Source organism: Brassica napus, chromosome C6 (genome assembly GCF_020379485.1).
Source record: "Brassica napus cultivar Da-Ae chromosome C6, Da-Ae, whole genome shotgun sequence".
NCBI classification, from domain to species: Eukaryota; Viridiplantae; Streptophyta; class Magnoliopsida; order Brassicales; family Brassicaceae; genus Brassica; species Brassica napus.
The window spans coordinates 22118698-22133795 of NC_063449.1; the positions used below are offsets into that span (position 1 = coordinate 22118698).

Consider the following 15098-nt stretch of genomic DNA (forward strand, 5'->3'; position numbering starts at 1 on the left):
TTCTATCATTTTCATAGCCAAATCTATCCCAGAATGAGGAGGCGGCAGAGCACAAAAACACAATATCTTGTTTCTCAACTTCCAATGTCTGTCCACATAATGTGCAGTCAAATACATATACCCTTCCACAGTAATGGCTGTCCAGAGATCAGATGTGAAGGAGATTCTACCATGAATCTGAGACAACTATACTTTCAACTTTGCCTTTTTTTTTTTTTTTTTTTTTTAATAAATGTTAAATTTTATTCAGAAAAACTGTATTACATCAAGAGTGTTACTCTGTTTTGCTTACAACTCTATGAAACACAAAATAACTGTCTATACAATTCATGAGTTTGGTTGTGCACCAAACCATGTTATCAGACCATCTTCATAATAATCTCCCCTACCCTTTAGTGATAAAAGCTTCAACCTCATATACTTGTCCACAAGCTTTGTCAAGCAATCAATATCTCTTGGCTTCTCCCCATGTCTACGTGCGTTTCTCTCCCACCAAATTGTGTAAACTGTGGCCTGCATTACATATCGGAGTATGAAAGTCTTTATAGGTGTTACCCATGACTTCGAGACTATAGATATTAGCTCACTCCAGTCCACAGTAAACGCATCTTTCATCATACCCTCCACAAGCTTCCTCCAAATCATCCCAGAGTATCTACAACCAAAGAAAAGATGAGCACAAGACTCTGGCATATCATTACAAAGCACACAGGTTGTGTTAATGGAGCTATTCCACTGCTGCATTCTGTCTGTTGTCTGCAATCTCCTTTTGATAGCTACCCACATAGTGAAAGCATACTTCGGAGTTGATTGTGAAAACCAGACTCCCTTATGCCATGTGCATACCGGCCTCACATTGCGAATCTGGTTCCAGGTTTTGCTTGTCGAAAAATTGGTTTTGAATTTTCCTTCTGCATGCTTCCATAATACAATGTCCTCATCACTGTCATTATCAAGCCTGCTTATCACTTCTTCTATCTGATTTAGAATATCCACTCTGTGATTTCTTCTCCTTCTACTCCTCCTTCTGCTTCTTTTAACCTCAGCAACAGAATAGTGATCAGGAACTCCTAAGTCAAGCGGACCTCGTTCTCCAAGTAGGTCTTTTAAGGTATCAAATCTTGACCAGCTATCATACCAAAAAGATGAACTCTCTCCATTTCTCACTTCCTTCTTTATATACTGTTTTGCAAGACTTCTTAGTTTCAGTAGCTTCCTCCAGACCCATGATCCCGAACTAGTATTTTCTTTAATAGACCAGAATGATCCTTTCCGAACCAGATAGCATTGAACCCAGCGAACCCACAATGACTTCTCTACCATTTACCTCCATATGAGTTTCAGCCCATACACTTTATTTAGTTCCTTCAAAGGTCTAAGTCCCAATCCACCTTCTTCTTTTGGGTAACAGATGTCTTGCCAACTAACCTTCGCTTTTGTTGTTTTAAGATCAGGACCAGACCAAAGATAAGCCGAGCAGAGCCTTTCAATCTCTTTTAGACAACTACTAGGAAGCCTGAAAGCTGCCATCCAGAAGTTAGCTAAGCTTGTGATAACAGACTTTATAAGTTGCAAGCGTCCCGCATGCGAAAGAAGTCTCCCTGTCCATGAGCTCATTTTCTTTCGTACTTTCTCTACTAATGGCAGATAGTCATTCACTGTCATGCGCTTAGTAAGGAGAGGTAACCCCAAGTATCTAACCGGTAAGCTACCCGTTGAGAAAGGAAAAGATGCTAGAATATCTTCCTTTATACTGTCACTTATGCCTGCAGTATATAGAGTGGATTTTTCCAAACTTATCCTTAGACCAGAACAGCTTTCAAACTCCTTGAATATCCTAAGCACTCCTTCGATAGACCTTTTCGTGCCATCAGTGAAAACCAACAGATCGTCAGCGAAACATAGATGGGAGAGTAGAATGTTTTTGCATCTAGGATGGTAACCAATCTGCTTCCTTTCCACAGCTTTATCAATCATACCAGAGAGAACGTTGATGCAAATCACAAACAGGTAGGGAGATAAAGCACACCCTTGCCTCAATCCTCTCTTACTCTGAAAGAAACCCGCAAGCTCTCCATTCACTTGTACTGAAAACGAGGCCGTGCACACACATAACTTGATCCAGTGTATGAATTCATCAGGCATATTCAAAGCTCTTAATGTATTCAACAGAAACGGCCAGTGAACTGAATCAAAAGCTTTTGCAATATCTATCTTCATGGCACAGCGAGGTGAGACATCTTCTTTATGATAATCTTTGACTATCTCTGTTGCCAATAATAAATTCTCCACCAGAAGCCTGTCCTTCACGAATGCAGACTGATTATACGCGATACACTGGGGTAATGTACCTTTCAATCTGTTTGCAATGATTTTTGATATCACTTTGTACAGCACGTTGCAGCACGAGATCGGTCTATAATCCTTCATTTCTTGTGCTCTGTCTTTCTTAGGTATAAGCGCCAGAATGGTAGAATTTAAACCTTTTGGGAGGAAGCCTTTGCTGAAGAAAGATTGTACAGCAGTTGTGAAGTCTTTTCCTATCACACTCCATGATGATTTAAAGAATTCACTTGTAAACCCATCCGGACCTGGAGATTTGTTACTAGGCATTCTGAATACAACTTCTCTCACCTCTTCCTCTGAAACCACCCTTATAAGTCTTCCTCTTTCTTCTTCACTGCATCTAAAAGGAACGAAACTCTGAATCTCTTCAACTGTTTTTCCTCCAATATTCAGTGGCTCATAGGTAAGAAAATCATTGAAAAATCTTTCAGCTTCCTTCTTTATATCCTCCTGTTTAGTTACTGTACTTCCATCAGGACATTTGATTTCTCTGATTGCATTTCTTGTTTCTCGAACCTTTACTGCAGTGTGGAAAGCCTTGTTATTTTTATCACCAACTTGCAACCAATGTAATTTTGATCTCTGTTTCAACACCTTCTCCTCAATATCTGAAACCCGTCGCCATCTCACTGCAGCTTCATGCTCTGCTCGAACATTTTCCAGTGAAGGAGCTCCCATCAATCTTTCTTGTTTCTCACATAAATCACTAAAAGCTTCTTTCACTTTCTGAGTAAGATCCCCCAGTTTATTCTTACTTAAAGATAGCAAATGAGGTTTCAACCCTTTAAGGTACTTTGAAAATTTAAAGAGCGCTGAGGTTGATTGAAACAAAGGTTGAGTATCTCTCCAGTAGTTCGCAATGATCTCCTTGAACTCTGCTGTTTCTGCAACCACATTTGTAAACTTAAACGGCTTTCTTTTCCTAGTAACCTCCACATCCAAATGAAATCTTCCCCTTAAATGATCAGATACTCCTCCAGCCTCAAAAACTCCATAAGCCTGTGTACGCTTATTCAACCAAGTGTCATTCACTAAAATGCGATCCAACTTCTTACTAATAGTCCCTTCATCTCTCTTATTACACCATGTGAACTTTGGACCCTGAAAATCCATATCCAAAAGTCTGCAATGCTGAATCACACTCTCAAAATCCCTCATACCCGAAGTCATCAACCCCGAATCCTGATAACTTGAGTGCTCTTCCCTATCAAGTACCTCATTAAAATCTCCCATAATAATCCATTCTCTATTTCGAAACATTCGTGAATCGTGATGATCTTTGATATCTCTCCATAATTCTTTCCTTTTCTCCATAGTGTTCTCTGCGTAGACGAATGAACAAAAGAATTCCTCCTCTTCCCCCTCTAGCAAAACCGACATTGTTATGATCTGATCTGACTTGAAAACCGGGGTTATTCTAACTTGTGGACTCCAGACCACCCAAATTCTCCCCTTTCTGTTGTACTCATAGTTATTTACAGCTGACCAACCTTGAAATACCGACGAGATAATTTGTGTTGATTTCCTCTCTTTTACTCTTGTTTCCAACAATCCTCCAAATTGTAACCCTTTGTCTTGAATCCACTTATTTACCACTCGATGCTTTGATTGCTTGTTAAACCCCCGAACGTTCCAGAAAAAACCTGTCATTGAGATGAGTTTTTACTGCGTTTCCCCATATTTCCAAACGATTCTGGAATATGAACCGCTCGATGCAACGTTTTTGATCTTCTAGGTAGAGAAGGTCTGATCTTAGAAGCACTTGCCAAATCAGGCCAGTTCTCCTGAGTAATCTGAATCCCCGCAATACCCTGATTCTGATTTTCTTCAAATTTATTCCCTTCCTTCTGCATCTCACAGTCATTTTCCTTCTGCTCTGTATCAATATCTTCTTTCTCTTTCTCCTTATTTTCTTCTATTACCCTTTCTGTATCAACACTTTCCTCCCCTATCTCTTCCACTACATTCAGAATTTCCTCAGTCTCCATTACTTTTTTCACATCCCCCTCCTCATCTACCTCCAGTAAGTTTGAAAACATTGAAGGCGTCAAGAACTTCACCTGACCAAACTTTAAAGTTGAGCTTCTACTAGCCTTCTTTGGAGTTACATCCTGCCAGTTCTCCTCTATTTCCCCTTCTTCAACTTCCATTTCTTTAATTGTCTCAAAATCAGAATTCTTCTTTGCTGATCAAACATTCTCTTCCATCTCCTTTTCCTTCGACTTACTACCTTCTTTCTCTTTTTCCATATCTCCAACTCTCTTCTCAGTATCCTCCTGTATGATCTGCGTAACTGATTTCTCTAATCCGTCCTTCTTATTCATAACACAGACTTTTTCTACATGTCCCCATTTTCCACACGTACTACATCTCAGCGGCAACCAAGGATAGATGAACTCAACCAAATATGATTTCCCCTTCTTTGTAAAGTTTATTTTATCCGGCAACTCCTTGGATAGATCCACATTAACAAAAATCTTTGCTAGTTTGAAGTTCGAGCAAGATGCTGTCTCTGGGTGAAGCCTAACCGGAAAGCCAGCTGCACTCACGATGAAACTCAGCCCCTGCCATGAATACAAGTTCATCGGCACATTTTTAAGATACACCCACATCGGTATTGATTTGATTTCAGGTTTCTCCTTCAACTCATCTGGAGTCCACTTCATCACCACCAAAGGTACATTTCCTATGTTCCACATGCCTCTCTTAACAATTCGAGCTCTCATCACTGGGTTCATAACTTTGAACTTCATAGTTGTGTCATCCACTACATGAACATCAATCTGCTGCTTCGTTTCTCCTTGATTCCAAATCCTGTTTACAATCGCATGAACTCTAGCCACATGTGGAGCAGTATCAAGAAATTTACCAATCAAGTAATCGTCCCAAAGGAGATCTGCTTGTTCGATAACCTCATCTGGAATCTCTACAGCTTTCCCACCCTCCAAGTCTTCTATCTTCAAATCGTATTTCTTCAGAACTTTCTTCTCTTGCGCTATCTCTGCCCAAGATACTCCCTCATTCTCCGATCTCTTCGCAACGTTCTCCGATCCTTGTTTCTTTCGATCATCCAACTTCAAACCCTCCTTTTCCCCCAAATCCATAATCTCTTTTTGAATCTTCTCACTACCCGATCTCTCCAATAAGTTCGCTGTTTCCGTTATCTCGTTCCGCGGCTTCCGATTCCCCATAGACCCCGGCGGAGACCTAGAAAATCCCGGCGGGATCGCCGTATCCATTTCGTAAGTGTCGATCGCCAATATCGCCTAAATTTTCACCTCTCCAAAACGGCGCGTTTTAAAACGTGTAAACATCTGCAGCAGCTGTTTTTCTCGTTAAAAAGTTTTAGGATTTCTGGGACCCTAAAGATTTAGTTCATGGTAGATGATTTCTGGGTCTCAGGTTCATGGTAGATTAAAAAGAAAAAGATTTAAACTTGTAAACATCTACCATGAATCTGAGACCCTAAAGACTTTGTGAAAGCAGTTTCTGACCTTGGATTTAGTTCCTCATTAAAGGTTAAATCTTTTTCTTTTTAATCTCTTTACTCTTCTTTTCTTGAAGTTTTACTATAGAAAAAGAAACCCATTTGGTTCTTTGTGCAGGACTTCTCGAATAAGATGTTCATCTTGTTGCATTTTAAGAAAAAGGTTAGGTAAAGATGCTTCATATATTTATTTTTGGTTACTCTCTGAGCTTGTTATGTACTTAAGTTATAACATTTTTTTTAATCTTGTGGTTTATATAGGAGCAGTTGAATTCAAATAAGAAGAAAATAGAGTGGCCCGAGTTGAAAGCATGTTTATATAAACGTCGATAACATTGGTTTTCTATCATGGAAGATCACACAAGAGCATGTATTATTTAAGCATTATTTATTTTTCTTAAAACGCTCAGACTTTCATCTTTGTTTACGAAATTTTGTAAGAGAGAATCAATCACATTGGTCTTTGAGTAGAAAATGTTATAGAATTTTTGTTACACGTAACTGGTTTTCCTTTTGACATAGTAATAAGTGTCATTTTCATCATTCCGATTTTGTGCTTTGGTTTTGTTTCTTGATCTTTGTGTTTATTGCCAAAGAAGAAGAAGCTAAAAGAGTGATTCAATCAATGTCTTTATATAGTCAAATGAATCTGTTATCTGTATGCAAATGGTGCTATTGATATGAGAATGAACAAGGTTCAGTATTTTCTTAAAAATATTTATTTGAGCCGAGGCACCCGTATATTAATTTTATGGCTGGAACTTGCTCACTGATGGCTGTTAGAGATGGAGATCAGGTTAATACAGACGAAAACTCGCTGGAGAAAAAAGTAGAGGAAGCTTCTTCTTCTTCTGCTGCTAGTTTAGATGATGATTGTTTTATTGGTTATAAAGGGAAATGAGAGAGACCGGCTTGAAACATGTTAACAAAACATGTGAAAGATACAACACCAACAGCATTCATGATCTCATACCAACCATAAATTAGATTGTATCCTAACAGCAGACTTGACCAAAAGCAGGAAAGATTAGAGTTTGCTCCTATTAACTCTTTCGAGAAAACTTGACTTTGACTTTGCACTTGTGGAAGCTCTGGGAATCATTAGCAGATCCGCCATGATTTTCAGCTTTGCGTCACTTGATGCTGCCTTAGCACGAACCTCCACCAGCTCGAGACATGATAACTTTCCCAAGAAATGCTCCATTTGCTCCAGCACGTTGACAGAACCATCGTAACAGTTTATCTTTAGCACCTCCACCGGACAAGACAATAGGAAAGAATATCCTGACACGCACTCGTAGACCACTTCATCTGTTCGAAAATATTCGTAATGAAGTGAATCCTAAAACAAATAAAGAAATATTACAACTGAGATTCAAGATTTTCAAATAGGTAAATAAGTGATAACTGTTGTCATATATATACCTACCTCGATGATGAGAGTCTTAAGATTTGGAAATTTCATCATCAGATTTGGTACAGAATACCACCAGATGATGAGATAACTGAGACACCTTTTCAAACATTGGGGCTGTTTCTGTAATGACCCCAACCCCAAACTATCCCCAAAGGCCATTTTGTCTTTCTTTAAAAGAGAAAGTAAGAAAGAAAGAAAGAAAGAAAGAAAGAGAAAGAGAGAGAGAGAAAGAGAGAGAGAGAGGAAGAAGAGGAAGGGAGAAAGCTCACCTGAGCTCGTCGCCGGAGCCACCACACGCCAGGACGTCGTCAAGCTCGTCACCACCATCATCCGCAACCAAAGGTAATCGAAAACCGCCATGTTTTTGAGTTAAGTTTCGGCCGTTTTAGTAAATCGACCATAACTTTCTAACCGTGATGAATCTCGTGAATCCAAGACCACCATCGTGTTCCTCTCGTCGAGACGAATCCATAGCCACCAAAAACGCCTCAATCGGAGTCCGGACGAAGCCGCACGCGCCTCCGGAAGTTTCGCCTCTGCGCGCGTGAGGTACACGCGCCACCGCCGGAAATCGCCGCCACCGCCGGACCACCGTTCTCCGCCGCCGGAATATCGCCATCGCCGCCGGTGACCGACACCGGTGACTCGCCGGCGACTCGGTCAACTCGGCCGAGTCAACTCAGTGAGTCAACTCGGTTGACTCGATTAACCGGTTGGTTAGCCGGTTTAAATTGAATTCAATTCGGTTAGGTTAAACCGGTCGGTTAAAATCAATTGGAAATCGGTTAGGGAAAACCGGATTAATTAATTAATTAATTAATTAATTAAATAATTGATCTTTGACCAGCGGATTGACTTTTCCGTAAATACCCGTTTTAAACCGTTCGAAAGGCGTTCTGACTCGAAATTTCGATCTGATTTCAGATTTGGAGTCCATTTGAGCAGCTGGAGTTCATATATACCACTTCTCTTCATTGCTAAGGTGAGGGCTACTCCGTTAAATCCCGAGCTAGTTTAGTACTACCATTATGGAAAGTTTAGTTTCGAAACATGGATCCGTCTCTTTGAATCGAGTCTGTTTGAGAGTCTTACTTGCTCACTATTGATATTAATTGTTAATCTGAAAATTGGATAATAGAGGATTCAACGGTTGATTGAATTGATTGATGTTAAGCACTGTTATATATATATATATATTTGAGTCTATGTGTTGAGATTGCGGGGCGCAGAAATGTCTGCGCTAGGCCGTGGGATTTGCGGGGTACAAAGACGTTTGTACTAGGCTGCATTGTTTGAGATTGCGGGGTACAGAGATATCTGTGCTAGGCCGTGGGATTTGCGGGGTACAAAGACGTTTGTACTAGGCCGCCTTGTTTGAGATTGCGGGGTGCAGAGATTTCTGCACTAGGCCGTGGATTTGCGGATGGTACAGACTGGACTACTGTACTTACGACGCTTGTAGAATATATTCATATATATATATATCCTTATGAAGGAAATGCGGTATGATCGCATTGGTTGTAGCATGTCTAGTCCTCTAGACATATGTTGATTGTTATGTGTGGTGTAATCGACACCGTGTTTGTTTCATGCTAGAGCTAGGCCTACATTTTAGTAGTGCTATGAACTCAGTCAGTGGTTTGCGGTTTAGCATCCCACACCTCACTGGGCGATTCCCCTGTCGCTCACCCCTCCTTCTTTCCCCCTTTCAGGTGAGACCGACGAGCAGGAGTGATTATACCGGACCGGTGCTTTTGGGCTTTTACTATTATTGGGCTTTTGGGCTTCTATCGCTTTTACCGCTTTTATCTTTATCGGGCCTTTAGGCCTTTGGACTTTTATCGTTTATGTTATTTCGTATTTTGGATTATCGGTTTATGTCGTACCTTATGATTCGGATTTTATTTTATATTATGGAATTCATGCGTGGATGTGGACTTTCAAATATTTATATATGGATATTTCAGATATTTGTATTTATAGAAGTATTTTTACTATTTCGAAAGTGACGGGTGTCACATTTTGGTATCAGAGCGGGTTCCGTCCCGGCTCCGACCCGGGATGGCGATTTTGGAGACTCGGTTTTATTCGGTTTAAACGGTTTTAGACGATTTCAAAATATTTTCGGGGATTTGGGAACTTTGAAAATAAAAATAAATAGCACCTTTCCGTTCGGTATCACTCCTTCGTAAATGTTGGTAACCACAGATCGGCATAATTTAACTTTTTCGCTTTTCTTTAAGATGGCGCCCAGGAAGAGAGTTGTTCGTACTCAGACTGCCAGAGTTGCTAGAGAGGCTGAGGATGAGCATGTCCAGCCCGCAGTTCCGCAGCAGGCGGCTCCACCTATTGATCAGGATGCTTTGAGACAGATGGTTCAGGATGCGGCTAGGCAGGCTGCACAGGAGACAGTCCAGCAAGCTGCCCAGGAGGCTGCCCGAATAGCTGCTCAGGAGGTTGCCAGGCAGATGGCTGCAGTACAGCAGGGTCCGCAGATTCGCATGCAGCAGGCTCCACCAGTTCAGGTTCAGCATTATCATCAGGTTCCACATCAGCCGGCTCCAGTCCAGCAGTACCCTCAGGTTCCTGTTCAGCCGGTTCCAGGAGTTTTTCAGGTTCCACCGCCGCCACCTGCATTCCCAGTTCAGGTGCCCGAGGTTGATGAGATATTTATCAGGGTGTTGGGACAGATGAAGTATGTGAGTTTGGAGCATTTCACTGGAACGACGGAACCTACAGTTGCTCACGATTGGAAGCACAATTTGGATAAGTGTTTGAAGACCATCTCGTGCCCACCAAGGCTCAAGCTAAACATCGCTGAGTTGTATTTGCGCGGAGATGCATCAATCTGGTGGGATGGAGTGAGATTGATGCACCGTGGCGAGCTGACATATGATGATTTTCTTTACGCGTTCAACAAGAAGTATTTTCCGAGGGAAGCTTTGCATGAGAAGAAGAATGATTTCGAGCATTTGAGGCAGGGTACAAAGTCTGTCAGGGAGTATGAGCGGGAGTTTAACCAGCTCCGCAGATTTGTGGGTAACAACATAGATGAAGAGGATCTGATCAGGAGGTTCTTAGATGGGATGCGAGTAGAGCTTCGTGGTAGGTGCAGTGTGGTTACTTACACCAGTTTGGAGGATCTGGTAGGGAAGGCGGCTGTGCAGGAGAAATGTATGGGTGAGGAGCAGAAGTTCTCCAAAGCAGTTCAGCCTAAGGCAGGAGGGGCTTCAGGGTCGCAGAAGAGGCCTTGGGAGCAGACTGTAGCACCCCGTTGTGGGCGTTGTCGTCGCCAGCATTTTGGAGAGTGTCTCCAGTGCTTTAACTGTGGTCTGGTTGGGCATATCTCGAAGAATTGTAGGAAGCCGCCACGTACTCAGGTTGCAGCGCCAGCAGCAGCAGTAGCACCAGCAGTGGCAGCGAGGAACTGTTACGGCTGCAACCAGCCGGGTCACATCTACAGAGATTGTCCGAGGAGAGGCAATGCAGCGCTTCCACCACCACCGAAGCGTCCAGCCATCGCTCCACGGGTCTTTACAGTTGGAGATCCCCAGGGAGTTGAACCGATAGCGGGTATGTGACTTTTTCATACTTGTTGTGTTTGAGTATTTTGGTTTGTGGTTGTCATGTGTAGTTAGCAAAATCTCGTGTAGGATCGGTTTCGGTTGGAGGAAAGTCATCTCACACTTTATTCGACACGGGAGCCTCTAATAGTTTTGTGAGTCCACGCTTAGCCCAGTCTTGGCCTTTTCGGGGTGTCTTCGAACCGAAGGCTAAGAAGATTCAGACTGCCGGCACGGAGAAGTTGGGAGCAGTCGGCATTCATCGCAATGTACCAGTTATTCTTGGAGGAGTTGAGTTTCTCGGAGATTTGACGGAGCTGGAAATGAGCTGCTACGATGTTATACTTGGAATGGATTGGTTGTCACGACATCAAGTAGTGTTGGATTGCCTGAGGGCAAGAGTTCCGATTGCTGGAGCAGATGGAAGTTGTTAGTGCATGCATGCTACATACTGAGGAGTTATGGGATACAAGGATATATAGATTTTTTACTACCATCTCGATGGTTAAGGATGATGGACAACATGAGCTGCAGGATCTTCCGGTTATTGCAGAGTATGAGGATATATTTGTGACCTTTGGAAAGGCCACCACGAGACACATGAGATGCTCTTGCAATTTTATTTTATTTTGGAGCAAACAACACTGGTTTCACGAGTTTCTTATCGTCTATCACCAGCATGGATGACTGAGTTGAGAAAGCGATTGGAGAAACTCTTTGACAAGGGATTTATCAGATCGAGTTCTTCCCCATGGGGAGCATCATTGTTGTTGTAAATAAGAAAGGTGGGAGTTTCAGATTTTGTATCGACTAAATAGACTTGAACATGATAACCATCGTATTGATGAGTTGTTAGAAGAGCTTAATGGAGGTTCATCGTTCTCGAAGTTTGTCTTGGCATCAAGATACCATCAGATTGCTATAGCTGAGGAGTATGTACGGAATGCAGATTTCCGTTATGGATATTATGAGTTCATAGTGATACCATTTGGGTCGACAAAGGCACTGTTGCATTCATGAAGATATGAATGACGTTTTCATGAACATTTGGATAGGTGTGCGATTGTATTCATCGATGACATCCTGATTTATTTTGGAGAAGAAAGGAGATTTGTGAGCATTTCGCGGATTGCGTTGGATAAGCCTGGAGAGCATCAGTTGTTCGCTAAGTTGAGGAAGTGTAGCTTCTGGCAGAGGAATGTTGTATTTTTGGCTGACATGGTTTTGGAAGCAGAATTTTGATGGATCCAAAGAAGATTAATACCGTTTCGGGAAGGTCGAAACTAAGAGCGCTACAAAGATCTGCCGTTTTTTTTTTTGGGTTAATAGTGTACTACTGGAAGTTCATCAAGGGTTTCACCGGTATAGTAATGTTAAAGACGCGGTCTACATGTAAAGACGTTAAGAGTGGATTGGATTTAAATTAAGGTATGAGGATTAAGTCATTCATATGCATCACGCCAGAGAGGCTGTAGTGGTATTTGCGTTGTCGTTTTGGAGATCGTAATTGTACGGGAAGGAAGTTCAGATTCTCTGGGATTATTAGAATGTGAAATTTATCTTCATTTATTAAAAACTTGTACTTGGACAGTGCAGTTGGATTGAGTTGTAGCAGGCTATAGTCTGGATATCACATACTATCTGGTAAGGACAACCAGGTGATAAATGCCTTGGGTAGGCGTATGAGCTGTACCTCAGGAACCAAGAAGGTTCGTGAGTTGGAGATTTGCTAATCTCAGATTGTGTGTTATTACCGTCAAAGGAAAGACATATAGCCTTAAGGCTTGGAGCAGGCAGTTTTGCTATGGAGGATACACAAGCACGAGTTAGCATTATGGATTTGGTTGAACAGATCGAGATTGGGAGTATTGGATATCATACAGCTTTGAGCAGGATATACTTGTACTGAAACCGAGTTTGTGTGTTGGACGATAAGTTGTTAAGAAAAGGAATCTTACAACAAACATATCACTCGTGTTTCTCTACGCATCGGGAAGACCAAAGGGTACAAAGATATGAAGAGTTAACTATAATTGGTATAGTATGAAGATGTTTGTAACTACATTGCGTCGCAGTGCCAGACATGTTATATGGCAATGACAGAGGATCAGTTATCTATCATGTTATTTTTAAGCTTGCTTTTGCCGGAATGGAAATGAGGCATGGTGATTATGGACATTGTTATTGGATTTTAAATCACCATATGTGGAAAGGATGCCACATGGGTAGTCATGGATAGACTTACCAAGTCAGCCCATTTCCTAAGTAATTAAGAAGATAATCAGGGCTAATCAATTGGAGCAAACCTACATTATTGAGTTTGGGAAGTTTCATGGATGTCAACATTGTATCGGATTGGGAATCGAAGTTCACATCTACATTTCAGAAAGCCTTTCGGAAGGCACTTGGGGCAAAGATCATATGAGTACATCTTATCACCCGTTGACATATTGTCAGTCAGAGAGGACTACTCAGAACTTAAATGATATGTTCTGAGATTGCGTGGGATGGAATTTCGGAAAGCATCTACCTTTACCAGAGTTTGCCTACATCGACAACTATCTTTTGAGTATTGAAAAAAAAAAAAAAAAATTTTACTATACAAGGGTTATTGATGGTAGACCTTATAGTATACCACTTTGTTGGACCAAAGTGGGGTAGCAATATGAGTTAGAAATATTAATGGTTCAAGAGATGGTAGAGCAAAGGACATGCTCAAGGATTGGCTTTCGGAAGCCCATGACGTCAAAAGATTTATGCAGCTAAGAGCCGTAAGGATTTGGAGCTACATATGGGCACCTAATATACCTGAAATTAAGGACATTTCAGGAGGGACCTAAGACTCAGAAGATAAAGGAGCTTAAACCGAGACATATGGAATTGTATCCTGCACTGGAGAGGATTGGATTAGTTGCTTGCAGTTACTTTATCAGCAGTATATCAGCCTTCTAGGACTTGATTCATATGACAGCATTGCAAAAGTTGAGAAGGAGCTATAATTATTTTGCAGTTGACGTCAAGTGAGTTCATAAAGATTTTATGGACCTTATCATCTATTGAAGATTTTGGATCATCAAGAGAAAACAGTTCGGGGAATGTCGACTGTGTTTGTCCGAGTTCGTTGGGAGGGAGATAAGACTCAGGAGGAGACCTGAAAGGCCGAGCGAGGATTAGTATTCGAAGTTTTGGAGGTTTTGCTACGATAACATTGGGCATGTCAGCTTATGACTTGAATTCGGGGACGAATTCCTTATAAGTGGGGGAGAATTGTAATGACCCCAACCCCAAACTATCCCCAAAGGCCATTTTGTCTTTCTTTAAAAGAGAAAGAAAGAAAGAAAGAAAGAAAGAAAGAGAAAGAGAGAGAGAGAAAGAGAGAGAGAGAGACAGGAAGAAGAGGAAGGGAGAAAGCTCACCTGAGCTCGTCGCCGGAGCCACCACACGCCAGGACGTCGTCAAGCTCGTCACCACCATCATCCGCAACCAAAGGTAATCGAAAACCGCCATGTTTTTGAGTTAAGTTTCGGCCGTTTTAGTAAATCGACCATAACTTTCTAACTGTGATGAATCTCGTGAATCCAAGACCACCATCGTGTTCCTCTCGTCGAGACGAATCCATAGCCACCAAAAACGCCTCAATCGGAGTCCGGATGAAGCCGCACGCGCCTCCGGAAGTTTTGCCTCTGCGCGCGTGAGGTACACGCGCCACCGCCGGAAATCGCCGCCACCGCCGGACCACCGTTCTCCGCCGCCGGAATATCGCCGTCGCCGCCGGTGACCGACACCGGTGACTCGCCGGCGACTCGGTCAACTCGGCCGAGTCAACTCAGTGAGTCAACTCGGTTGACTCGATTAACCGGTTGGTTAGCCGGTTTAAATTGAATTCAATTCGGTTAGGTTAAACCGGTCAGTTAAAATCAATTGGAAATCGGTTAGGGAAAACCGGATTAATTAATTAATTAATTAATTAATTAATTAATTAATTAAATAATTGATCTTTGACCAGCGGATTGACTTTTCCGTAAATACCCGTTTTAAACCGTTCGAAAGGCGTTCTGACTCGAAATTTCGATCTGATTTCAGATTTGGAGTCCATTTGAGCAGCTGGAGTTCATATATACCACTTCTCTTCATTGCTAAGGTGAGGGCTACTCCGTTAAATCCCGAGCTAGTTTAGTACTACCATTATGGAAAGTTTAGTTTCGAAACATGGATCCGTCTCTTTGAATCGAGTCTGTTTGAGAGTCTTACTTGCTCACTATTGATATTAATTGTTAATCTGAAA

General features: G+C 41.8%; 3 protein-coding genes across 3 annotated transcripts; 1 reads left to right on the top strand and 2 right to left on the bottom strand.

Moving 5' to 3' along the window:
* Nucleotides 1–327: 327 nt before the first annotated feature.
* On the bottom strand, nucleotides 328–1323 carry LOC125588403. Its single transcript, XM_048759734.1, has one exon. The coding sequence runs from the start codon at nucleotides 1321–1323 to the stop codon at nucleotides 328–330; it is 996 nt and encodes a 331-aa protein (XP_048615691.1).
* Nucleotides 1324–4535: 3212 nt separating this feature from the next.
* On the bottom strand, nucleotides 4536–5585 carry LOC125588404. The gene has a single exon (XM_048759735.1). The coding sequence runs from the start codon at nucleotides 5583–5585 to the stop codon at nucleotides 4536–4538; it is 1050 nt and encodes a 349-aa protein (XP_048615692.1).
* Nucleotides 5586–7352: 1767 nt separating this feature from the next.
* LOC125588770 lies at nucleotides 7353–14162 on the top strand. The gene is made up of 4 exons (XM_048760542.1): nucleotides 7353–7592; nucleotides 8175–8232; nucleotides 9494–10823; nucleotides 10904–14162. Exons 3-4 carry the CDS (start codon nucleotides 9494–9496, stop codon nucleotides 11245–11247), a joined length of 1674 nt encoding a protein of 557 aa, XP_048616499.1. The 5' UTR covers nucleotides 7353–7592; nucleotides 8175–8232; the 3' UTR covers nucleotides 11248–14162.
* The last annotated feature ends 936 nt before the right edge of the window (nucleotides 14163–15098 follow it).

Coding starts and splice junctions, on each gene's coding strand:
- LOC125588403 (XM_048759734.1), bottom strand. CDS start 1,323: ATGGTAGAGAAGTCATTGTGGGTTCGCTGGGTTCAATGCTATCTGGTT.
- LOC125588404 (XM_048759735.1), bottom strand. CDS start 5,585: ATGGATACGGCGATCCCGCCGGGATTTTCTAGGTCTCCGCCGGGGTCT.
- LOC125588770 (XM_048760542.1), top strand. CDS start 9,494: ATGGCGCCCAGGAAGAGAGTTGTTCGTACTCAGACTGCCAGAGTTGCT. Junction 10,824..10,903: donor GGGAGTTGAACCGATAGCGG/GTATGTGACTTT, acceptor AATCTCGTGTAG/GATCGGTTTCGGTTGGAGGA.